We start from the raw sequence: 27741 nt of genomic DNA, 5'->3' as shown, positions 1-27741 counted from the left end.
ACGGATGATTTACTAAACTGTTCTGCAGGCACAGCAACATAAGAGTCTAATTCCATCCACCTACAAATAAATTGAAATTGATAATTACAATTTATGATGGATATAATGTTTAGTTTTAGCCTTGTTTAGCTATATATTTATCTTCTTTTATTCATAGATTATTATTTAAACCTTTTACCTAATTTACGACAAATCTAGGAAGTCTCTGGGTTCCTGAGAGATGTGTGTATGCTGGTACTATTTTTTTATATACATTTTATGTTTTTCTAAACGTGATGTGAGCACCTGCTTAAACTAAAGCACTTTTGTTGGAAATAATAAATTATGATTCCGAATTTTTTGATGAGAAGGTATGTTTGGTCAAAAAATTTTATTTACGTGGTGTAGTACAGCCAAAGCTGCTAAAACGCAAACCAGTTTTTGTCTAAAACTACCTTTTTTGTGACAAAGCCCACTTATTTGCTGCCCTTATTATTGCTTTATGCTGTTTAGTAAAGGAACAGGTCAAAACACATTGGCCATTTTCAGTTTTTATTCTCTGTTGTTCGGCATCATTTTTAGCCTCTATTGTTGCCAAGGCAGCAGCTGTTCTCCAGGGGTCAGAACACAGACGACTGCCAAACCCCGAATGAATTTAAATTTAAGTGCCTGGACAATTTCTGTTTTGTTACCTCCAGAGACAATAAGTCATAGCATAATAGACCCATTATTGTCTTGTCATTTCCTAAATTTAACCAGCTACATTTAATTTAGCAGTATTTGACAGAGCATAGCACTAAATTAGATATAAAGCATTAAAAAATGAAATCCAGTAAATCTTAAAAGGATTTATAAGATTAAAACATGAATTATCAAATCATTTTATAATCAGAAAAACACAGTAAATAACAATATCAAGAGATCAAGGAGGTTTTCTATAAGATGCTGGTGTTGGTGTAACACTTTAGCTCAAAATAAAATTCTAAACTGATACGAGAGTGGTGGATCATTTTAACAATCTAAACTGCTGTACATTTCTTCTCCTGTATGTTGTCTTGTATTCCTCCTTTGGAGCAGTTCCAGTCTTTAAAGTTCATGATCGGCCTATCTTCAACGTGGCACCGTTTGAGCGGCTGTCGGCCATGAACATTGTCAGCGCCATGGGACTTGGCTTCCTCCTGGCTCTTCTCATCTTCATCGACCAGAATATTGTCGTATCACTGACCAATGCTCCAGAGAACAGGTAGGGTGACGAAATGCTGGTTTCCTGGCATGTAGAAAGGTTGTAAGCATAGACTATGACTATTAATCTGCAACAGGGTAAAGGTCTGACTACTTCAGGTGCTTAATGCTGGCTGGCTTTATCTGTTCCAAAACCATTTGCAATTTGTATTTAGAATCATTGTCCTGTTGAAATACCTAATTGTGTCCAGGTTTCAGAAATCTAGCTTTTGATTTGATTAAAAGTGGAAGGGGTTGGCATTGTCCTCCTTCTTCATTACTCCATCTACTTTGTGCAGTGCACCATAGACAGTGAATCAGACAGGATGCTCAGGATGATGCTGCCATCACCATAATCGACAGTTGTTACAAGGTTGTGAGGTTTGATAGCCCCACCTTGACGTCTCCAGATATTCTTCTTGTCATTGTTGCTAAATAGTTTAATCTTTGTCTTGTCTGACAGTGAATCCTTTCCTCTGAAGACATTTGTCTAGTCCATGTTGAAAGGTGCATTTTTCAGTCGAGTGGAGCAGGCACTTTTTTTCTTGGTTGATATCATCCAAGTCCACCTTGATAACCTCACTTCACTGTGGATAGTAAAACTGGTGTCTCAATATCATCCAGTTTATGATCAGCTTGAGCCTTAGTGGTTTCTCAATATTCTAACCAAATGTCTTTCTTTCAAGGGGGATTATTTGGGTCAGATGGACAAATAGATAACTGAACAAATCTGACTAGCATTGTGCATCTGGAATAGTTGTGATCTATACCATATTGAATTTTTAAGGATTATGCCTAAAAGGCACATCTGTGCCAGTAAACCAACCAGTTTAATCAAACTCCACCAACTCTCATAAGAGAACTGGTCAAATTTCCAGTCAGAAGTATGCCAGGACCTTGCTCTGAGTGCATGTCCGTTGCTTAAGTGCTTCTGATACTTTCATATACTGAGTGAGACCTATTATTGGCCTCTGAAGATTTCATCCTCTTTTATTTACTGTATCTGCCTGTGCTAATTTTATATTCAAAGTCACGTCGACAGGCGCATGGCTTGTGATGTACTATGTTCACAATTCTTAACAGAATGTCTTCTTTAGACACAGATCTACCCTCAGACAGTTTAGCATGGACAATTGTATCTTTATTTGTATTTAAAGGTTGAATTTCCCCAAGTAGACACAGACCTCATTAGATGGGCCATGTCGACTTGCTTTTTCTGCTGGGATTGAGGACTAACATGAGGACAAAATGTTCCATGGCTTCACATGCAGGCTAATTTTTTTTTACGATTTGTTGCTATAATGTTACTCTCCCTTAAATCTTGATGTTAACATATTGATTTACGTCATGTTATGTCCATGACAACTTTGAAAGTATGGAAATAATGCAGATGTATTTTCTTGCATGATGAATGAGAGAAAAGAGTGTATTACTCACTCTATTTGTGTGTTAATGTGCTTAATTACATATGCTCTTTGTCTGTCTTCACATTACTTTCTTTGTTTCCTGTTTGAGCTGCTGTTGCAGTGCATTATGTGTTGCCCTGCTCCCCAGGTTGCTTAAGGGTACAGCATATCACTGGGACCTGATGCTCTCTGGCCTCATTAACATACTCATGTCAGTGCTGGGGTTGCCCTGGATGCACGCCGCCTTCCCCCACTCCACCCTTCATGTGCGCCAGCTGGCTTTTGTGGAGCAGCGCGTGGAGGGGGGGCACCTCTATGAGACGTGAGTTATCCACCCTCTCACCACCAACAATGATCAAATGCTCAGTTAAAGTTCATCTTCAGAGCATGTGCCGACTGATTTTTTTTAATCGCAGGCTCTTTCTTGATTGCAAGATTACCATGTAACTAACCATTTCCTTTGAGGATGGATGAGCTGAGGGAGTTTCTGAAAGATGAGAGGATTAAGTTGAGCATTTCATCCACAGCCATGCGAGATTATACTTTGCATATCAGGATTAATAAAGTAGTCAAGTGTGATAAATGAAGATTTAGGGACTGTCTTGTATAAGGACAGAAGATGTAATCAAGGATTTTAGGTTTTGAATAAGTATACATTTTGTTATTTTTGATGGCATGTCTGTGTGAAAATTAATACCTTAAATTCCCCAATCTCAGGGAGAATGTATAAAGTAGCTTCTATTAAAGTGTATTTATGTAATCGTGGGGGAACAGAAATTATGGTACTTCTAGGGTTCTATAGATCATGACGTGATAAAAAATCTACCAAATGCTAAAAAGGAAAACCTGAGGAACACGAGGAAAAACTCAATAAACCATTGCTTTTACTATGGGATTAAAGACAGAAAGTAGCAGCCAGGTGGTGAACTTGATGATCAACAGGTGAGACCACCTCTATAAAAGTAAGAGTTCTACACACACTCTATTTGGTGGGCCGCCCTGAAAGCCTACCTGAGAGGCAGGATTATTTCCTATGCATTATTTAAGAAAAAGTCCACTAATAAGCATACAGTTAAATTAGAGAGCGAGCTTAAAGAACTTGAGACCTCATATTCACAAAGCAGTGACAGTGCTATTTTAAACAAGATAATTAACAAGTTGAATAAAATATACCCTAAAGAACTGAATATGCCCTATTCCGAATTAAAAAGTCTTACTGGAAGAAGGGTGAAGAAAATGGACGTCTACTAGCATATAGACTAAAACAGCAAAACAACTTAAATTATATAGCTAGCATTCGAATGGCAAATGGAGATGTTACCACCTCCTCGAGGCAACCAAATGACTTATTCAAGACCTTCTACAATAACCTATGTGCATCACTAGGTGTATTAGACAAAAACAAATTCTCTGTGCTCTCCACAGCCATATCCCTTATCCATAAGATAGGAAAAGACCCTTTAGATCCTGGTGGTTACCGTCCTGTGTCGCTACTCAGTACTGATCAAAAAATTATAGCAAAGGTAATCTTTATGAGACAGTCGAAGGTTATAGGCAGCTTAATTGATACAGATCAGATAGGCTTTGTATCCCACCGCCACAGCTCTGAAAACCTCAGGATTCTAATGAACAAACAACAGGCAGTTTATGACTCAGGCTCCCCAACAATAGCCCCGTCATTGGATGCAGCCATGGTGTTTGACTGTGTCAAATGGGAATATCTTTTCAAACTCTCAGAAGATTTGGTTTTATAGAAAATTGTATTAATTGGATAAGATCTTTATATGATACTACTAATGTGTGCATTCCAACAAAGGGACTAGTCTGTGATCGGTTCCAGCTATGTAGATCAACAAGGCCCTCTAAGCCCGGGGCTGTTTATTATAGCCCTCAACCCCTTGGTACAGAAGCTAAGAGCTTATACATGGGGTCACTGTTGGCAGCAAATAGCATAAGTTTGCGCTTAATGCTGATAACATGTTGTTGGTCCTGACTCAACCTAATATTTCCATTCCTGCTCTACTACACTGTATTGATACTTGTACTCTCCCATAAGGTTATTGTGTCAACTGGGATAAATCAGAGGCATTGCCTTTATCGTGTTATTGTCCAGCCACCCTTTTCTATTAGTGGAAGTTCAGCTGGTCTCCCTTGGGGATTAAATACCTAGGCATTTTGATAACTCCTAACTACAATAATATGGTCCAGGAAAACTTTAAACCCCTCCTTTAGAAAATGCCAGATGGTCCTCGATCTACCTCTCCTTATGGGGTAAAATAAATTCCCTCAAAATGTTGACAGCTCCTATTATTTATTTATTATTTATAAATTGACAGACTAATATTAGAATTTCTCTGGGGTAGCTCTTAACAACGTCTAAGCATAAAAAAATAGGATTCATCCTCCCAAATTTCAGGTGGTATCAATGGGCCAATGCACAGACGCAGGTCTGTCAGGACTGGCTCCATCTGGACGTGGAGGTGTGTGCAGGAGCTTCCCCATGGACCGGATTTTTTAGTCCTGATAAATTGCTGCCAGTCCGTCCAGTTGTTTCCACTACTACCTCTGTGTGGATAAAACTGCACAGAGCAGGACGCTTGGACTTTTACAAATCCCCATGTGCCCGCTATGGCACAATAGTTTATTTTAGTTGGAGGCCAGAGTGTATGTTGAAAGCAGTGTCACGAGGCGGGAATTGACTGTATTTTTTTTGAGTGAACGAATCGAATTAAATCCCTGCATTAACTGATTTGTTCCTTTCTCAGTTCAGTTGAGGTCAGCGCAACCATGCGTTTTATGACACAGAGTGTGTGAAGCAGATTCGCAAACCGACTGCACACAGTGTTTTGAGAAACTTGAGTTAGTGTCAGCACCAACGAATTGCATCATCTTTCAAACAGTATGCAAGTGAGTGAGACAGCGCCACTTCCAGCACTGTGCTAGTTGGCGAATCACTCCTCAGCGGCAGTTCTCTGTGTGTGCACTCACGTACTGTACAAATTTACTGCATGACAAGAACAATTCAGTAACTGAATATTTTGAACGAATAATGTTAATGAAATGATTCTAGGGATTCAGTCCACACAAAAGACCTGTCGTTCCTATCACTAACACTCCTGGATGACACAAGCTAACGCTATCTGTTTAAACATTAGCTACACAGACAGTCCAATGATGGTGTTGTCAGTCTGAGCTCCTCCATAAAGATATGCTTCCCAGGTGTGCAGTTTTGAACCACCGGTTAATAATTAACACATTAAAATGTTAATCAGCTGACGGCTCCATCGGCTGCTAAATAGTGAAGCAATGAAACAAAACAGTGCACCCCCTCCATTATTCCTCATTTAGTTGTTAAGGCATTGGAAGCTAATGTGGCTAATGATAACACGGGTGAAGAGGTAGAAACCTCAACAGCAGCAGGGTAGGTGGCAACCTTTAGTTGATCACTAAAGAAAATGTTCAGCAAAATTACCAGAAAGACAGAAATTGTACAGGGCTGGTGCTAAATACATTTGCATAGACCAGATCCTTGTCAAAACTGTAAAAACCATGCTCTATATGTGCCAGATCCATGTTTGTTTTGAAACCCAATTAATTTTAATATAGGATGATCCTTTATTTGTCCTTCAGTAGTAAAATTTATATCAACAGCAGAAGCACACAATGGCACACTAAAGATAAGCAATTATAATACAATAAAATAATTGCACTATTGAATCAAAGTACATACTACCATCAAGGATATTAACACTTTTACTAAGTGTTATCTAGTCTATTGTTTTGCTAAACAGGAAAGTAACACTTTATATTAATTATATTAAATTACATATTTACTCTAAATGAGGGCTGAATTGTTCTGAAAACTGTCATATTGTAACTTATCATATATTTCTCTCTTAACAAGAAACAACCCTGTGTCTTAAAAAGCTGTTGCAATGGTATCGAAAATGATATTGAGTATTTTTCTTATCGTTATATCAAGTTAAAATTTTTTATGTTGTTGCAACCTTAGGGTGTACTTAGTTTTTTTTGCATACATCTATTTTTATTTTGTAGATAAATGCCGTGTTATTTTAATCAAAATAAAATAAAAAAGTTTAAAAACTAGTTGTCAAAAATACTAATTTGAGACAAGATATGTATCTGCTTTTTTTCCTACTGGCTCTCTGCTTAATTCCTGGGATTTAGGTCTGAGAAATCAGAATTTTACCACTGTTAAATGTGCAACAAAACTGATATGTTCTTAAAAAATATGTTGTCTGTTGTATTTTCAAAGATTATTTTGGGCTGCCCAGAAACCATTCATGTCTGTATGTGTCATTATGTGTGTGTTTGTTTCTCCTTAGTATTGTCCAGGTGAAGGAGACCCGTCTGACATCTCTCGCTGCCAACATCTTTATTGGTGTATCTGTTCTGCTGCTGCCCCTTCCACTGCAATGGATCCCCAAACCCGTCCTGTATGGTCTCTTCCTCTACATCGCCCTCACCTCCATCGACGGAAACCAGATGTGTGACCGCATGGCTCTCCTTCTGAAAGAACAGGTGAGGAAGAGTGTGTGTGTGTACGTGTATCTGGGTCTGTGCCCATATTTTGACTGTGGGGCTCAGAAGATCAAACAGTTGACTGGATTCCCAGTGTATTCATCAAGTAAGTGTCAGATCTCATCTGCTAACATCTTTATTTTCTGTTCATTTCAATCTCTTCACAATTAATTTAGTGTTTGGTTTAAGGAGTTACAACCAACCATATTAAAAAAGGAACCAAAATAACAATGTTATGCTTGTGTTTGGTATCACACCTAATAAAAATGCAGAAAGATGCTGCTCAACCTGTAAACAGACAATTGAATATGTTACATTTAATATCCAGTAAATGTTTTCATCAAAAGAAAACTTGCCGTAATCTTCTTTTTGTGTCTATTATCCCCAGTGTCCGGTTTAACCTTGCTTCTGTCACAATGAGGAGATAAAGCAAGACTTGCCGTTTTCCTCTATACTTTACATGCTGGTGCCCCCAAATGGTAGAAGGAGCAACCTCACCCTAGAAGAAAAACAGTCTTCGGTATAAAGTCCACAGAGCAGACAGTGACAGTGCCATGATATAAATACTCTGTAATTATTGGCAAATTGCGTGTAATAAAAAAAAGTAAATTAGATGTACATTTCCCTCATTATTTCTCAGCCACCTTTCTTCTCGTTTTACAGTTTAAGAGTTCAGGATAATTTAGTTACACATGAACCCATCAGAATTCTTGACCAATTTTTGATTTCCAGTTTCCAAATTGAACCTTTTCTGTTTTCACGTTAAGAGCTATAAAAAGATATTTCTTTAAAAGACAAAAATATTATAGAACTGACATTGTAAACTGACTTTAGTATCTATTGAAGATATTTACTATCCAGTGGTCTCTCTGATTAATCTATGCAGATAATTTCCCTTAACTGTGAGATATCCAAACACCTGCCAAGCATTTCTAAGTCTGACAGAGGTTGAAAGCTCAAAAAGATCTTCAGAACAACGTTGGTGTACTCCACTGAGTATTTCTGATATCTATTCTCTCTTGTCTTTATCTCTCTCACTCTCTTACAGCCTGAAATAAGCACACACATCTTGATAAAATTGTTTACTTTTAACAGCTTCAAACATGTCTTTGCTTCCAACATCATCCCTGCCTTAAGACTGATGTTGGCACGACCTATTAGCTCTGAGGCGCGTTGTGTTCACGGATTGAAAAATGATCAGTCTTGACTTTCTGACTGGATAGTTCCAAGTCACCGGCCATCACACTGAAAATTGGTTCATTCAGCAATTTTTCAGTGTGTCTGTGAATTAAACTGAATCACAAGTCCTGATAAAATCCAGATGTTGACACAGATTTCATTAGTTCCTGATTATCATGATTTGTAGCTTTTGTTTTTTATATGTGATAGAAGAGTTTCCAAAAACATTTGTGATAGTAAACAAGTTTGGAAAAAAAAATATTTTAGGAAAATGATTTTTACTTTTAAATCAGCAGTTCTTGCCAGAGACGTTTATGCTACTGAAAGCTAATATAAGTTGTCATCTCAAACTGAAACTTACACAGAGTGCAAATTTCAGAGGTGCGTAGGCTGTCCACTGCCTATAATCATTTCTTGAAGACTGCAGGAGACTGGAGGACAGCAAAGAAATACAGCCACAGGGGAGATTGTATTTTAATCTGCTTTTATCCTCTCACCTCCTGCAGACGTCTTACCCACCTACCCACTACATCCGCAAAGTGCCCCAGAGGAAGATCCACTACTTTACCTTCTTGCAGATGATGCAGCTGCTGGTGCTGTGCACATTTGGCATGTACCCAATACCGTACATGAAAATGATCTTCCCTCTGGTCATGATCCTCCTAATCCCAATCAGGTATGTATGTGGTAACTTTGAAAATTATTTTCTCCGTTTTGACATTCAGCTGTGTTTGTGTGAGGACAATTACACAATGTATTAATCTGCACCTAGATTAAAATGAAGTTTTATGATGGTGAAGTTGTAGTTTTTGCTGTGCAAAAACACATCTCTCTACACACATACATTTTTTACAAAGCTAAAACATTAGCTTTCTACAACATTTGTAAAGATAATGATTTGTGGTGTTTATCTAGGTTCAATACAATTTAAAATGTTTGGAATTTTGAACTAAGAAATCGTGTTATCTCTGCTTCTTCTGAGAACATGACCTCTAAGACAGGTAGTCAGTCTCATGGTACTCTTGTGCAGCAAGCTCCGCCTGCAGTCAAAGCAGAGAAGAGACCCACTCCACATTGTGTCCACATTGCAAATGAAGCGCACAGGTGCAAAACTGCTTCTGATCCCGCACTGGATTACAAAGTGGGATGTAAATATAAATATATGAATTATATTCTAACAAAAATGATTTATGGGGTTCATCGCTTGCGCAGTGGTAGAACGAGTGGCCCTTGTGTAGAGAGGCTTCGGCCCTTAATGTGGCTGTCCCCCGGTTCAAGTCTCAGCCATGGCGACCCCCTGCTGCATGTCTTCCCCCCATTTCCTGTCTGCCTACTTTTAAAGACATATGATAAAAAAAGGCCACTATTGCCACAAAACAGATCTTAACAAAAAATATATACATATATTTATGTAGTGTGGGTTCAGGCAAAACGTTATTTCGTAATGTTCATTTGTAGTTCTAAACATATCTAGAGTGTTTTTTACTCACTTTTCGTCTTGCCAATGTTGATATTCCTCTCTCCTACAGCCTGGATGGCAGTTACATGACCAAACATGCAAATTGGGTCAGGGCGTCATCTAGCGACTTCTAGCAACTTTTACGACAGCCAATAGCTATTTTCTATACTGAAAAGTTGGCAACCGTGTGTCACTGTCCCTTAATTCCTCTACAGTGCAATATATACAGGGGTTGGACAATGAAACTGAAACACCTGTCATTTTAGTGTTGGAGGTTTCATGGCTAAATTGGACCAGCCTGGTAGCCAGCCTTCATTGATTGCACATTGCACCAGTAAGAGCAGAGTGTGAAGGTTCAATTAGCAGGGTAAGAGCACAGTTTTGCTCAAAATATTGAAATGCACACAACATTATGGGTGACGTACCAGAGTTCAAAAGAGGACAAATTGTTGGTGCACGTCTTGCTGGCGCATCTGTGACCAAGACGGCAAGTCTTTGTGATGTATCAAGAGCCACGGTATCCAGGGTAATGTCAGCATACCACCAAGAAGGACGAACCACATCCAACTGGATTAACTGTGGATGCAAGAGGAAGCTGTCTGAAAGGGATGTTCGGGTGCTAACCCGGATTGTATCCAAAAAACATAAAACCACGGCTGCCCAACTCACGGCAGAATTAAATGTGCACCTCAACTCTCCTGTTTCCACCAGAACTGTCTGTCAGGAGCTCCACAAGGTCAATATACACGGCCGGGCTGCTATAGCCAAATCTTTGGTCACTCATGCCAATGCCAAACGTCGGTTTCAATGGTGCAAGGAGCACAGATCTTGGGCTGTGGACAATGTCAAACATGTATTGTTCTCTGATGAGTCCACCTTTACTGTTTTCCCCACATCCGGGAGAGTTACGGTGTGGAGAAGCCCCAAAGAAGCGTACCACCCAGACTTTTGCTTGCCCAGAGTGAAGCATGGGGGTGGTATGCTGACATTACCCTGGATACCGTGGCTCTTGATACATCACAAAGACTTGCTGTCTTGGTCACAGATGCGCCAGCAAGACGTGCACCAACAATTTGTCCTCTTTTGAACTCTGGTATGTCACCCATAATGTTGTGTGCATTTCAATATTTTGAGCAAAACTGTGCTCTTACCCTGCTAATTGAACCTTCACACTCTGCTCTTACTGGTGCAATGTGCAATCAATGAAGACTGGCTACCAGGCTGGTCCAATTTAGCCATGAAACCTCCCACACTAAAATGACAGGTGTTTCAGTTTCATTGTCCAACCCCTGTATATAGATCGGCAGGTGATAATACCGTATTCCCTTGCCAACATTATTACATCCTATATAGGATGTAATAATGTTGGCAAGGGAATACGGTATTATCACTTGCAGATAAAGGCCTATAGTGTTGTATAACTGTATAATAACTGTATGTAATTTAAATTTTTCTAATTAATATTTACATCATTTTCTTATATTAAAGACCAAAGACTGTTATTATCCACAGGTGTTTCAGTTTTGGTTTTCATTTGTGTTTTTTTTTTTCTTGTTTGTTTATGTTCAAAATAATTCAGTAAATTTTTCCGGGTTCAATATGGTTAGAAAAGGTGCCGCCAAATAGATTCATCCCCTTATGTTTAGTTTCTTTCTTATTTCTTGTATCCTGTTCTGTGTGTTTATCCTCTAGATTAGTGTTAGTAAATTTTCCACCTTGGTTTGTAGTTTCTTTATGTCTAGTTCTGCTTCCTTTGTGTAATTATTTGCTTTCCCTTTGTTTGCCTGTTTTGCTCTCCTTCACAGCTGTTCCAAATCCCCCTGATTCACTCACCTGAATCCAATGTCATTCTCCACCCTTTCCTGTGTTCATAAGCTCACTGCTTGTCATTGTTCATTACTGACTGCTTCTGTTACCCTGACCATGTCCTGTTAACCTTGTTCAAGATCTGTAAGTTATGTTTTTAATTGTTAAACCTTCACTATGCTCATCTCAAGTTTCTGTCTGGATTTTGATCCCAACAACCTACAAAACATGACACAGACTGATGTTTTCCACTGAAATCACATCATGGAACAACTGAATCTAGGATTTAAATAAATGTATTACTGCTTAGGTGTGCGTGTTTATGTGTGTATAAAGTTACTGTTGACATCCAAGAATACCAGTTGAAACAGTCACTCTCCTAATACAAGGCATTGTTGTTCAGAAACAAGAGTAATACTATTGCTTAATGCCATATTTAATTGAACATAATCTAGTTTATTTCAATATAACCATATACCGTATTTTCCGCACTATAAGGCGCACCGGATTATAAGGCGCATAGAATAGAAGCTACTGCAGTCAAACGTTTGACTGGGGTTGCGTTATGCATCCACTAGATGGAGCTGTGCTAAAGAGAATGTCAACAAAACAGTCAGATAAGTCAGTCAGTCAAACTTTATTAATACACTACAAACCAGCGTTCTGATAACTCCATTCATTCTCATGGTAAGGTCTCCTCTACATAGAATTCTATTGAATAGAGCCAACCGCACGTTAGGAATGCATTGGAGTCTATGAAGTTGAAGTTGAAATCAAACGTTAGTTAAAACGTGAAAGGGAACTTTTCCCTGATTCAGTAAACACGTAAAAGAAACAGTTTGATGCACTAAATCAAACGTTAGTACTGTTAACCTTTCCTGTTTCTGTCCCCTGACCGTAGTCTGATGACACAGGGGAGACACTTTCTCCAGGGCCGAAGTTACTAGTTTCCTCGGGGTTAACTCCCTCACTCATACGTTGCTGAGTTGAGCATGAAGAAACAGCATCAAAACACTGAGTTGTTGATGAGATTTGGGGTTCTTTTTAATGACTTTGCAGCACGTAAAAACACAGGGCTTACAGACTCATATACCGCTGCTCCGGTCGCCGTCTCTACCCACCCCACACACACAATAATACCGACGTCACTCCTTCACTCTTGATTCTCAGCTACGGCAGCACACAGCGCCACCTCTGTCCGGAGGAGTAATGTCAACATCTTCCATACACACACACGAAACATACACCCCACACACTGAGCTTCTAATCACATATAGTTCAGGCAATTCCTGCAACAGTACATTCAAACGTTATACACACACAAGTGGTGTTGGACTAGGAGTAAGCACAGTACAGGTGTTTACCGCTATTACTTCGGCGACGCCCCTGACTACAGTAGCCGTAATGCTGCAAGCGGTGCGGCTTTGTAGTTTACCAGTCGTACTGAAACATTTTGACAGAGCGCCGTGTACAACCAGTATGGATCAACCAATTAACCAATTGATCCATATACAAGGCGCTCCGGATTACAAGGCGCACTGTCATTTTTTGAAAAAATTAAAGGTTTTTAAGTGCGCCTTATAGTGCGGAAAATACGGTAGTCAAATTCAGGACCCAGTTACATACAGCCCATTTCAATCTTAATGATAATACAGTACAGTCAGATTCAAATGATCATTAAATGCCAATTGGTAAAAAGTTAAGGAAGCTCAGCCATTTGCATGAATTCAAAGAATTTGCAGAAGATCCAAGTGGCCTAACAGGGCATCGAAGAAATAACAGAAAATAACTAAGCATATACATAAAAGCTCTCCACAAAATAAACAGGTGTTAAAATACATACTATATTGAAGGCATAAAAGAAACAAATAGTGGGCTAATTTAGCAATAAACTGTATGTGGCTGTTAAAATGTAGAACTAGATCCATACCTATATTTAGGTTTCTGGCATACTCAGTGGTTTTTAGCTTCATTGAGGCTGAGCATTTCTGGTACCAGTTGTGCAACAATATGTTTGGTTTGGCAGTTAGCAACTATTAATTATTATTACATTAATTATTACCAACATTATGAATAAAGTTAGAATATTACATTTTCAGTCAGACTAAGAAATCTGAGCACCACTGTTGGGCAGCAGTGATTGGTTTAACTATTAGCAACTATTAATCATTTTAATTAACACTTAAATATTAACAGAATTATTAATACATTTAGAATCCAAATGTTTTGACAAATTCTTTAACTAGGCTAGTAACACTCAACTACACTACTAAGTAAAAATTAAAGCACTAAAAACCTATTGAATATTTATGTTTAAGAAGCAAGGTTTGTCATGGAATGGACAATTTGGAATGAGGTCAAATTAGTTTAAAACTAATTAAAACGTCAATTTGTATGTGTACAAACTACATGTTCACTTTGCAAGTCAAAAGGGTAAATAAAATAAAATAAAATAAAATATTTTAAAGAATGATTTGCCAAATTAGAAATCAAGAAGTGACAGACATGATATCACAGCTCAGTTATCAAAGGGAAACGTAGCTTATTTAGCAACTCCTTAGCAAGTTATACATATACCTTTATCTACCTTTAATGTAAATATTAATGTGCATATGAGCAGTGGTGACACGTTATGGCCAATTTGTGTTTAAACCTCTCATTGAGTTAAAGTTTGTTGTAACTTTAGTTTTAAAGTTACAACTCAAACAAACAGGTTTAGATATCTGTTAGCACTCAGACTCGATGGCGGTTAGCATTATCTTAGCAGGTAGCCTGCTAGCACTCAAATAGTTTAGTTTTTAGCAGCACAAACAAAGGAAAACACAATAAAATAAAAATATTGAGATTGTTTTTTTATTCTGAACTAATTTCTCTGCCCAGACACCACCTCTTATGTGAACTGTTCTGAGGGACAGGAGGACTCTAGGGGGGATGAGTTGCGTGGCGGGCGATGAACAAAAAGACTGCTCTTGGTAGCAGCTTACAGTGGCTTCTGCTTTCCAGACAGGCACGCAGGACTCTGCGCGATGCTGGTGTTTCCTACGCTGTCCTCTCTCAGGGCAGTGGAAGGAGGAAGCCACTTCCCTCAATGTAATTAGACACCGACTCTTTGGGGAAATCTCTGGCTCAGATTCTTTTTTTGCAACAGCTTAGAAAAAAAGGTTTAAGACAGCTTGCTTTGATTACCCACGTTGTATGAACGCTGGATGCACATCAAGCAGATCATAACTGAACTTTTGACCAGTTTACAATTGATGGGTACATGTACGTCAGATTGTACTCAACTTTGGATCCAAGTTTTGGAAAAGTTGTCCAGCTCGATCAGATCAGGACGTTTACTTGCTGTCTCCCCTATGCAACCAGTGGCAGCTGTGCGTTAAGAGAGTATACTCTGCTGGGTACTGTGTTTTGTTTGTGGCTGTATAACATCACAGGGATTCCAGCTGTGAATCCTCCTTCCTGGGGCTGTCCTAAAAGATGGTAATGCCATGCATTCTGGGATTCAGAGTTTTACCAGCCTCATTGTTTGTGTACAGTTCAGTCCATCTCTCAACCCATGGTTGTAGCAAAACACACCAGTACTGGTCAGCTTTTGCATCTTTTTTCTAGTCTAACAAATAGGATCTGACACAAATATTGTCTGTTCTGTTTTTAGGAACAACGTGCTTCCTCATATCATTGAGGCCAAATACCTGGACATCATGGATGCCCAACACATGTAGCTTCAGAAGGATTCAAGCTCTGGATCTTCAAAGAGTCCATGGGAGAAAAAAGGATTAACAAAAACATATTTTTGATGCAAAACTATATGGGTGCACATAGGAAAAATACAGACTGTTCAGATTTTTGTATCCGAGAAGTACATTCTAACAAGTGAAGCACTGGAAACACGGGGAGTCAAGTGTGGAAGAGCGCTAAAGAGTTTTGGTCAATATTTTCCAAAAGTGAACTGAAATTTCTCTGTGAAAATGTTCTCCAAGAAAACAAAAGAAAAATTACTTCCTGTTTCGCCTCTGTTTGACCATGTGCAGTCCATACAACTTGTATGTTCTTGTTTCACAACTTCACCTTTTTATGGTAACACTTTACAATATCCTTTTTGCAGTGTGGAGCGTGTGTGTGGGTAGGTGCTTCAAGTACTCTCTGATGCTGTGTAAGTAATAATAAAAATTGCTGCAAGAGTACATTAGATTGTACCAGGAAAGGGGTAACGGCACATTGTAAGTATGAACCTGATCTCTTTTTGACACTTTGCACTTATGTTTTTACACAGTTCCAGGTGCATCTTTATACATTGAATATTATGAATAAGTTGATTTCTTTTAGTAAATGTTAAAATGTGACACCTGTGTACTACATAAATTTATAACAAAAAGTGATAAATTCCTAATTTCTTTTCATTTTAGTTATTATGGCTTAAAACTAAAACAAACCTATAATACAGTTTCTCAGAAAAGGGAATTTTACATGAGACCAATCAAGAGATATATTTTTAATAAAGAAATGTTCTATAATGGCCTACATAATCATGTGAAGGCTTCCTGGTTTAACAGTTGTCCAGCACATAGTCACTCACACACTCCACAAAGAGGGTAAACCACAAAAGGTGATTGCTAAAGAAACTGGCTTTTCAAAGAGTGTTGTATCCAAGCATATTAACGGAATGTTCAGTGGGAGTAAAAACTGTTAAAAAAGAGGGGGAAAAGCAACGTGAATAACAGCAGCATTGACAGGATTACAAAGACAGTTTAAAGTCTATCCCAAACTCTTACATGAGTGTTGCTTAATACTTCAAGAGGTGTAGGCTGCAGCCTATTGGTGCCACAACAGAAGTAGATGTAGCAAGGACACAGGTTTGGATTGAATTTAGAAATTAACTTTTTGATTATTTTCTAATTTATTGAGATGCACCTATATATGGGTAATTTGTACCCACATACACTGTGTTTAGAAGTACTTAAATACTTTGAACGGGTCAGTTTAGAGCACTGCATTTTGGCTACTGTAAAGTAAGCCTTTTCCTTGTCATTGTGCAGAGTTCCAGCCTTTACATTTCTGCACCTTTTTAGCTGTTGCTGTGAATGACACTTGTTCACATACATATTTAGTTTTTAAGTCATTCCAACAAGTGTCATTATTGTATAAGGAGGAGATTATAGAGTGTGTGTGTGTGTTTGTGTCATACACACAGTACTTTTCTGCCCTCCATTTGGTTCTCAGCCAGCTTGTTAGAAAGTATATTTTTGAAGGTGGAAACCATCTTTAGATGAATAAAAAACATTCCACGGGTATATATTATTTGTAATAATTTAGAATGACAGCACAAACCAAAAACATATAGAAATGTTTTATCTTGATAAAAAAATATATATATATATATCAGAATATATGATGGCAATATACAAAAATATTATTGGTCAATTTTAAATAGAATATTTATTTATCATGATAGTTTATCTTTCAATTAAATGAAAGTTTTGTCTGTTAACCCTGAACTGAGATCAGTGTGTATTTCTGTTTGCTCTTTTACATTCCACTGTTTCTTATACTAAGTGTTAATTCACATATAGCTCTGCCACAGTGTTTACATATCAAAGTCCTGCCCAGCTTCACATTATCAGCTGACATTACTCAGCTTCAAAGCTAGTAAAGATGTAAGGTTAAAGGTCGAAAGATACAACAGACCAACTAGAAAAGATCTGGATTAAGCTAACCTATCTTTTTTATTCTATTTTTGTTTGTAAGCAAGAGTCCAAATATGGGTTTTGGAACAACTTGTTCTTGTTTTTTAGTAGATCAGTGCTTGCAAATGTTCTCATATTGTAATGCAGGAATACAGAGAGCTATATGTTATCTACAGATCGAATGATTAAAAAAAATCTAAGCACTGGTTCGCTTAAAGCATGTCTCATCTGGGTTTTTAAAGTCAAGCAATGCCAGTGTATTCAATATAAGAAAATAGTAGCAAGTCAAACAGTAACTTCACATGAATATAAATGCAATGCTTGATATTCAGCAATACTTTGTATAAAAACAAGTTCACTGAGAAAATTTGGGATTGCCACCTCAAGTGGGCCCAGCTCAAGCAATGACAGGCCAGCTGTATTTTTAAAACAGCAACTTTTCAGTCCCTCTTAATTGTACATACCTGCTCAGATAATTCAGTGATTTTACACATCAAGGAGCAAAAAAGTTTGCCTGTCAAAGAGGTAGCCACAGTTCTCGGTTTTACTACAGTTTTGTTAGTCTTGCGGTATTTAAATGGCAGCTCCCTCATGCAGTTCTGTTCAACTTTGTCCTGTAAATGTAAGAAAGATGTCCAATTCAAGGAGATGTCTCATGCTGAGATTGGAAGGCGTGAAAGAAAATCTTGGATGCATTTGCATAATCCTTGGACTAAGCCTTAAAACTGCTGATCAAAGAAGAAAGATTGTGGGCTATAAAAGTAATATGTTCAGTTTGCAATGCAAAGTATAGTTTTTATCAAACATTCATTATAATCATTGCGATATCTTAGTTTCTAAGTTTGAACTGAGAGCAGAGATTTAATGATTCTTCTTCTTATGTGGCAGTATTGTTGTTCCTTGATATTCTCACTGGTGATTTTGGAATAGCAGCAAACTTCTCTCAGAGGACTTGTTACTGGATTTGAAGTGAAAGACATTCTGCTTTTGAAAACCTTGACTGCCCCAGTCCTCCTGATGGAAATTGTGTAACTGTGGTGTTTTGTTCATTCTTTTCCTGATTTCATATAACCTACCTTTTCTAATCATGAATGTATGATGTGTGATTTTTATATAGCATACTAATTTAGGTGTCAAACAGAATCTGTAATTTTGTCAAAAAGATCAGCTATATTTGTAAGCTGTAATATGTAAAAACTGAGAAAAAAATGATCATCAAACAGAATGTGTTGGGTTATTATAGTATATATATAAACTGTATACCGAAAAAGAAAAACTCAAGCTGTTTGCCAAATAAAAGTAGTAGTGATGTTAATATTTGCATTGATGTCTTCACTGTCACCACCCTTTTAGGAAAGTATTAAAACTGCTGTCCAAGTTGTCATCATGGATGATTTATTTTTAATTATTTTTAATTGATGATTTTAAACAACCCATTATTAGGTTAGACTCTTTGGGAAAGTTTTTGGAGACTGTCCTCTCAGCTACATCAGCAAAGAGAGCTTGGCTTTACAGACATCCTCTGGTAAATCTTAATCTTATTTAGTTTCCTTGTATATTTTGTATATACATGAATATAAATATTAAACAAGTAACACAACTGAGCCAGATCTAGTTGCAACTGTAAAGGCCAGAATCTACTAGCTCTGTAACTATGGTTAACAGGTGAGTCCTTTCTTTCTTCTCTTACCTCTTAGGTCAGTGTTATATTTAGGTTTTTATTTTTTATTTTTTTGCAGCTGTAAAAGGTCTTATCTTCAAAACATTCATTCACTTTTGTACTCCTGAAAGATTGTCCAATCCTTTTAATCCTGCTGGGCTTTGTTAGTGCATTGCTTTTTTCATTGCAGAAACGATCTAAAACTGTTCTGGTTGTGGAGAGGCCAAATTGAAAAAGTGTCACTAACCCAATAACACATCTGACTAACTGTGTCCACAATCATTGGCAACTCCTTGTATGTATGTACAAAATAGTAATTTAGTCTTTTATTGCTGTAGAACAATTTGACACAGAGAAAGGCTCTCTGGCCTTTAATTTGTATTTATTCAATCGGGAAAAATCCTATCCCTTTTTACATGAAATCATGTGCCCCACAATTGCGGGCATCTCCAGTTTATACTAGGCATAAAAACCTTTTGCCAATGGGACAGCACTTATTCTACTAAGATTTTCCAGTGTTGCTGCTACATAGATAGCAATCTTTGACTTTTTCTCTTCGCAGAATCTCTGTTGACCACCTAATATATAGGTCTTCTCTCCTGCACTCTTCTGTTCAGCTCATCCTACAGGAAGAATGCCTTGTGTGTTTTGGATTATCCTAGTGCTGATAGGCCCATTAACAACCCATTTCCAATTTTTGGCCACCCATCTCTATTAAACATCTCCTGCAAGGTACAGTGTTAAAGTTAAAAGTTAAAATAACAGTAACCCAAGCAGCAATTGTTAGGTAGATCCTATATTTAAATTTTACAATAAAATGAAGGTAGAAGTAATAAACAATATAGTAATGCAGTATAAACTGCTAAATGATTACTGTAGTTTGTCATATTTCTATTAACCAAGCTAGCAACTTTTATTACAGAAAAAAATGTTTTACCCATGTACAAAATTACAGACAGTCAAGAATAATCTGTTAACATTCATTGTGCATTTTTTAAAAGAATACACTGATACTAAGGGAGGGTTTTAAAGTAAAATGTTACTTGACAGCCAAATGGCAGTCAATGTATCAGACATTTGTGAAAGTGTATTGTACCGAGAGAGGTAAGGAGAAAACCGGATTCAAGGTTCATTAAAAGACTTAAAACTTTCCTTTTGGATAGAGCTAGAGTGGCTTAGGTTATCCTGAGCTATCTCTGTAGTTATGCTGCTATAGGCTTAGACTGCTGGAAGACATAATGACCACTTTCACTCTCTTCACTACAGTCTCATACTACTCTCCAATTTTGCATTATTTGCTGTTATTTCAGCTTTTAACTCTATGTTCTCTGTTTTTTCTCTTCCAGAAGCTACGTCTGGCCTGATTCTATGTTTTGCTGTGACACCTTCCTAGAGCGCGACATCGGCCAAACTCCTGCTGCCAACAACCTAATGCTCACCTTATACAGATGATACACATAGCCCTGTCTTTCACTGTTTAACCCTGTCTCTCTTAGACATAGCTACTGGCTGAGCTTCTACTGTGACTAACTGTATGTGCTCTCTTTCATACACTGGACTTGAAAACTGGCTCATAGTTTATCTGTTTTTTCTTCCTAGATGAAACCACTAAAAGAGCTACATCCATTAAAATGTACTTCTCTTTCCCATAGAAAGTACTCCTGGATCAGTGCTTCTTTGTTTTCTTTGTGTCTCTGATGTGTTCTCTCAAACCCCCAGTCGGTCATGGCAGATGGCCACTCATACTGAGCCTGGTTCTGCTGGAGGTTTCTTCCTGTTAAAAGGGAGTTTTTCCTCTCCACTGTCGCTACATGCATGCTCAGTATGAGGGATTGCTGCAAAGTCAGCGCTAGAGACTATCCACTGTCGCTACATGCTCATCCAGGAGGACTGAATGCTGCAAGTCACTGACTCGATGCAATCTTCTGAGTTTCCTTTGATAGAAAACATTTTAACCAATTTGAATAATAAACTGAATGCGACTGCACTGTTTGATTGTTTGAATTAATTGGAATGTATGTACCTGACTTGAAATCTGTATGATTTGATTGAATTGACTTTGTGAAGTGCTTTGAGATGACTGTTGTGAATTGGTGCAATATAAATAAAACTGAAATCAGTTGAATTGAAAAGTTATTACTGCCTAAAGCTTAGAATTTTCCCAGAATGCATTGCAGATCTTGAGGAACTTGATGTAAATATATTATACAGCACAGAACTGCTTGGAATATGGTAGTTTAGCAGTGATTCAGCAGTTTCCATTACAGTTTTTTCCATACCGGTACCTACTTTTTTGGTCCCGGCTCCTGAGCAGGTACGACCGGGGCTGAGTAGGGACTGCATTTGACGTGAACAGACTGCTGTTCACTGATTGGCCGTGGGAGGAGGAGAAATGAGAAGGTTTTTGTTTAGACAGTGCAGGGAAAAGTTAATAAAACTCAAGAGCGACTACAATAAGGACACAGTGGCCAGAGCAGGTCATACATGTAATTTTACCATTTACAGATCATAAACCATGCCTGAAGGCTGACAGAAAAGAAACAGAACACAAAAAATCAGCTGTTCAGAGGCACAAACATTTCCCCCAAAACACAGAAAACAAAACCACCATGAAACAACGTGTTTGGTTTGGACATTTATCGATGGTCCTTAAGCGAACCAGCGTCTGACGGAGGAGGGAGCAGGCAGAGAGCAGCTGCCCGTAATCAGACTGCCTGCATCGGACCAAACAGGAGGACAAGCCCGCTAAATCTGCGGAGCATGAATATGCAATATCCCACCTAAAACTAACTTCAAAGGTCAAGTGTCCTTGGTTTTGCGCTTTTAAGTCCTTGTCCTCGTTATTGCCATGGATAAAAGAAAAACTCTCATAAAGCCCAAAATTGTAACTTCTTCAGGCAAACTTTTTCTCCTCTCTGCTTCTCCTGCTACACCCCCCACATCAGAACCCCTGAGCCTCATTTTAGAAGTTCTGGCTGGGCTGTGGTCCAGATAATTATCCCATTGGATCATTTTAGACATAAAAACACAAGACATTCTTGCTTATACATTAATACAAATGTTATTAGTATTTAGTTTATGTTTTTATTTTCTAGTTATTTTTTATCATTTCACGGAGATTTCTTTAATGTGACAATGTAACACAGCAACCTTAATAGCAGCACAGCGCTCTACACTCATGGCTGGAGGCGGGACTTCAGCCACCATAGCTTCAGCCGTTGGGGGGTCAGTGGAAACAACAGTCACCGTGTCGAGTGTCGATTGGTGCAGAGCCGCGCCGGCTAAAACAAGCCAGTGGAAAAGGGGCAATTTGTTTTTTTCTGGTATTCCATCTCTTTTATTCTAAATTCATCTCGATGTTCATCTTATTAACATATAAATAATACAAATCAAGCTTTATTTTCAACACAGCATTTAAAGATAGCCTTGCATGTATTCAGACAATACCGTAAATATGTGGGAAACTCTAATAACGGGTTTCTTCCATCTATATGACAACTGCATATTTAATTGTTTACACAAAGAAAACTAAATCTAAACTGAAGGTTATGATATAACTTAATTGCTGGTCCCAGGGAATTGATGCCCTGTAAATAAGCTTTTTTCTTTGTAATTTGGAGTGTGTGACCACACTAAGGGTATCTTTCAACACTTGAATGTAAGTGAAGTAGTATTCAGTTTTATTTTTTTGTGTTTTTACCCAACTTTTTCTGAATATGGTTAGGTTTTTGGATTTTAGTTTAAAAATGCCTCGATGATGTCAAAGGTGCAAGGAGAATGGACAGGTTTGAGATGATAGAAAGGCAATAGTAGTTCAAATAACCACTTTTACAACCAAGGTATGCAGTATACCATATCTAAACACACAACACATTGAGTCTTGAAGCCAGTGGGCTAGAGCTGCTGAAGACAACGCCAACTGCCACTTCTGTCAGCTAAGAACAGGAGGCTAAGGCTACAATTTCCACAGCCTCACCAAAGTTATACAATAACCTATTGGAAAAATGATTCAGCTGCAACATTTAGATGGTAGGGTCATAATTGGGCATAAACTGTATGAAAGTATGGACCAATCCTGCCTTGTACAATTTTTGGCTGGTGGGGGTGTAATGGTCTGATGGAGATTTTCTTGGCACACTTGGGGCCCCTGCCAACTGAGCACCATTTAAATGCCACAATGTGCTTGAGTGTTGTTGCTGACTATGTCCATCCCTTGACCACGATGTACCATCCACTTATAGCTACATCCAGCAGAATAATGCACCAGGGGACAACACTCAAATGATTGCAAACTGGTTTCTTCAACATGACGATGAATTCATTGTACCCCAATGGCCTCCACAGTCACCAGATCTCGGTCCAGTAAGGCAGAGAATGTGTTTGAATGAGAGATTGGCATAATGGATGTGCAGCCAAACAAATGTGCAGAAGCTGGAATGCTGTCATGTCAGTATGGACCAAAGTCTTTAGAAAAATGGGATTGCAGTGTGTCTACCAAAACATCAAGGAGAATGTCCAGATGTACTGTTACCATTATGTGTTAGATGCTCTGTGTATGTTAACGTAGGTAAACAGCAAGCCAAACGTGTTTTCGCAAGCCAGGATCCGAGCATCTTGCTTCTTCATTTCAGTCTTCTGAAGACAGCTTACAAAGGTCGAGTGAAACTGAAATGCCTAAACAGAAATAGAAAAATATCCTTGAGTTTAGTGTAGAAAAAAATAACTACATCAGGAAACAGTCAGCACCACAATAATGCATTAAACTTAACTAAAGTGCTATCCCCAAGGTTAAAGGATATATCAATAGTTAGATTGATCCATTCATATGCTAATTAGATCATTAACAAGTGAATAGCCACTAATAACTGAGGCATGACCTTAAAAAGGGGCTTAATACTCCAATGTGGCAGAATTACAATTCTGGAAGGATTAGTGGGCCAAAATCATTCATAGTGCTGTAAAAGACTAATTGCCAGTAATCACATACACTTGAATGCTCCTCTTGCTGCTAAGGGTGGCTCAACCAGTTATTAGGACTTTTTGGGCAATCACTTTTTCCCACAGGGCTAGGTTGATTTGTATTTTTTCCCCATTCATAAACACATTACTTTTTTTTTTTTTATGTGTCTTCTTCAGCAGAGAAGTACTCACAATTGGTGTCTGAGCGCCAAGAAAAAGCCCAACATATTTACGGCTAACACAATAACGCTCTGCTTGATATTTTTAAAAGAAACTTTATTAGAAACTGCTTTGGGATCATTTCAATTGCAATGGACACGGAAATAAAAAGGAAGAAATAGCAAAAAAGATAGAGAGGTTGGGCAAAAAGGGAAAAGGGATAGTAGGAGAATAGAGTATAGGAGAGAAAGAAGGGTGAAGAAAATACACACCCTAAATTACACCTGCAGAAACAAATATAACAGCAATGTTACCAAAAGATACACAGTATTATGCCGGAGCAGATCTAGCCATGGTCCCAGAGACCCAAGACCCCGGGGCACATCACCCTCAAGCAAAGGCCCGACAGAGCCAGGGACACAGACCCCAGCATGCAGCCACCGGGAGTGAGCCGGCACACACCAAAGCACCCAGCACCGGAGACCGAAAACCCCCAATGCACCAGCAGGCAGAGAGTCATCAGCAGGGAGTGTGGCAGGGAGGAAATACCCCCACGCTACACTACCCCACCCAACCAACCACGACGTAGCCCGCCACCAGGCCGGGGGCCAGAGCCACAAAAGCGGAGCATTGGAGGACGGCCACCACAGCACACCAAAGACCAGGCACTCACCCAACCCCACACCTCAACCCTGGACGGAGGTGCCTCAGCATGCCGGCCGCACACACTCACGCACACACCCTGCCGCACTAAGCAGGTCGGCCAGCCCCTCCATCAAAGCAAAGCCAATCACCACTACAGACTTCCTGGCGCCGTCTGCTCAAATGTGGTGTTGATGTGTGTTGTTGTAGAGTGCATTTAAAAAGAGAAAAACTGTTGGGGAAAAAGCTTAGCCATGCCTGCGACACAGCCAAGCCACAGCTCCCGCCCCGAGCAAACACAACAGCAACAACACCACGAATGTTAGGGACATAGTGAAAACCACCAACTCCAAGCACACACCACCCACCAGAAACCATCCTGCAGACAAGCAAACCCCACCCCAGTACAAGGCCAAGAAGCCCAATGCAATCAGTAAGCCCAGCGACACCCGCCACTGCTACGAATCAGAAAAAGGTGGACCCAAGATTCAGCCAGACACAGTACTGAAAGTTTAAAAGGTTTATTCAGCCACAGGAAAACGTCACACAGGTAACACTCCTCACAGCTTCCAGGAATCACTGAGGCAGAAAGAGGGATTAGTGACTTGTAGTCTCTCCAGATTTTGCAGGGATCAGAAAAAGTCACTAACCTGCTTTTGTCTCGAGTAAAACTTGAAACCCAGATTGGAAACCTCAGTGGGTGGCAGGCGGTGATCTCCACAGCACAGGTAAGATGTGACTCCAGGCTGAATAATCCAAGGGCTAGGCTGGCTCAATAATCCGAGGACAGAAACAGGGTCAATGATCGGAACAAGAAACATCAGGCAAGGGGCAAGCAGAGGCATAAACCAGATGCAGGAAACAAGGTCGACAACCAGAATCCAAATAGTCCGACAGGGAGCAGGCAGAGGCATAAATCCAAAAGGCAAGGCAAGGTCAAGAACAATGATCAGACAGGAAGGAACGCTGGATATCTACTCACACGAATGGCTTTCAAAAATCTGGCACCGTCTGCTTGTCAGAGTCAGTATATATCAGGGAAGACACAGGTGCTTGGCATTCCACAGATTGCACTACACTGCAGCAGCCACCAGGTGCATCTAATCTGCTGATTGCAGCCAGGGAGACAGGGTAGAGCAGACGTGCCAGAATCATAACAGCCACGCAGTACCCACACTGTCAGAGCCACACCACACAGGACCACCACCACAGCATGCCATACAGTGGAGGACTGAACACAGCAGCGAGCACCCAAAGCAAAAGCCGTGCACACTGCGCCACACTGCGCAGATGCACCCCCACCACCCTCCCAAAAATAAAGCACCCCAGCCAAAGTGCACCCATGCATAAAGAAGACCCACAGCATCCAACCCCAAGAACACATGCCCATATCCCAGCAAGAAGTAGCTCCATGAGAAACCCCACACCGAAGCCCACAAAAGAGCCCACAGAGCCAAAATCAAAACCAACCGAGAAGCCGAGACCACTCCACCCCGAGACCAACTCTGGCCAGCCAACTCACCCAAACTATGCAGCCCCCCCCCCAACAGAATCGGAACAGAGAACCGTCAGGAACCAGAACCATGACAAGGAACTGAAATTTGAATCACAACCGCCCAGATCCAAACAATGACTTTCCGCACCCAAGGCCAACCACCCACCCCCACATCAGAAGAAAACCTACACACACACGAACATTCAAACAACTCCCAGAACACATAAGACATTAGACAACCAGGTTGACTTCGCCCCACCCGCTCCCACAGACCCTCCACCCTGCCAGCAGAATGGACTCCTTTAAGGAGAGAGCACCTGCAATGAGATGGTACCTCCCTGCCAGTTTAGGCCCACTAATGCACCGCAGGCCTCCAGGGCAGTGGCACCTGCGCATGCACCGGCCCAAAACCCCGGCAACATACCCATCAGGACCCAAACCCTGCAGGCCAAGCCAGGACCCCAGCACCGGGGTGACAACGCCCCAGGAACCCAGAGCCCACCCCAGACCTACCCAGGAACAACACGGCCACCAGGCCGCCGGCACAGGCTCCCCAAAAGCATTGCAATCATCCACCAAATGTCACCCCTGGGAGCCACCAAAGCCCCAACCACATATTTACAAAGGTCTAGAGGTCTTAATTTCACTGAAGAACATAGCAAAGAAATATTTAAGATAAATCTAAAAAACATACAATTTTCATAAACAAAAAATACACTATGTCTAGTTTTGTATTAAAGAATGCTTAGTGAAAATGTGGTATGAGAGTTTTCAGGCTCCATTTATTTAGGTTGTCCTAAACAATTGTTGGAAAAGACAGGATAAAATTTTAACTAGGCTTTTAATATGCTTCTTAGCTGGAGTTTAATAACTCCTAGTAGTACTTTGGCTGCCTTTTGAGGAACTCTATTTAGCTTGTAAATAGCTGTAACCATCAAGACATCTAGTATATTAGCTTCCAGCTTAAAAAAAAAACCTCGCAAAGTATAAGGCTTAAAATTAAACTAACATAGTATTGTGTTCACCACAGTATGACTTTTAAGCTGGGCACTGTGTGTGATTTAGGGGTGTATGGAGAACCGCCACTGCTTGACAGTAGGTGGCACTTAGAAAGCCTAGTGAGGTGGTAGGCTGCTCATTATAAAAGGTTTAGCAACCACTGATATAGACTTTTAGTCTGTTAACAGCACCAATTGCTCTGCAATACCAATAAAAAGGATGTGGGCCACCATTCTCAGCCTGAAGCACTGTTTAGGTGTCTCTTATTTTAAAATTGTGTTTTTGTTTCTTTTATGTGATCCTGCATAGCATATTACTAATAAAATCAAACTCCAAATGGTTTTTTTTGTCGTTGCCTTGTTGCAGTGTCCACGTGGTGTCGCTGCTGAACTGCGCCTGCGCGCATGCCTACAAACCTCCAAAACTGACAGTTTTTGATAACAGTCATCATATGTGACCAGGGTTGAGACAGAAGAGCTTTAATTTATATCATCTGACTCGTGACTACCTGGAGCAGTGGTGAATCTTCTGACTGTGAGTCCGTGTGTGTG

At 39.5% G+C, this 27741-nt stretch overlaps 1 protein-coding gene across 4 annotated transcripts in view; it reads left to right on the top strand.

Moving 5' to 3' along the window:
* The window catches only part of slc4a11 (solute carrier family 4 member 11), a 243530-nt gene extending 224939 nt beyond the window's left edge, over positions 1-18591 (top strand). For all 4 annotated transcript variants that reach the window (XM_047345902.1, XM_047345901.1, XM_047345903.1 and 1 more), the window contains 5 exons: positions 1057-1222; positions 2755-2928; positions 6953-7148; positions 8834-9003; positions 15248-18591. In XM_047345902.1, the coding sequence (XP_047201858.1) occupies positions 1057-1222; positions 2755-2928; positions 6953-7148; positions 8834-9003; positions 15248-15314 (773 nt within the window). In that variant the 3' untranslated portion in view covers positions 15315-18591. The remainder of the gene's footprint in view (positions 1-1056; positions 1223-2754; positions 2929-6952; positions 7149-8833; positions 9004-15247) is intronic.
* The last annotated feature ends 9150 nt before the right edge of the window (positions 18592-27741 follow it).

This window comes from Girardinichthys multiradiatus, chromosome 19 (genome assembly GCF_021462225.1).
Source record: "Girardinichthys multiradiatus isolate DD_20200921_A chromosome 19, DD_fGirMul_XY1, whole genome shotgun sequence".
NCBI classification, from domain to species: domain Eukaryota; kingdom Metazoa; phylum Chordata; class Actinopteri; order Cyprinodontiformes; family Goodeidae; genus Girardinichthys; species Girardinichthys multiradiatus.
The sequence above is the reverse complement of the archived record's forward strand: the minus strand, read 5'-3'. Positions and strand labels throughout refer to the sequence as shown.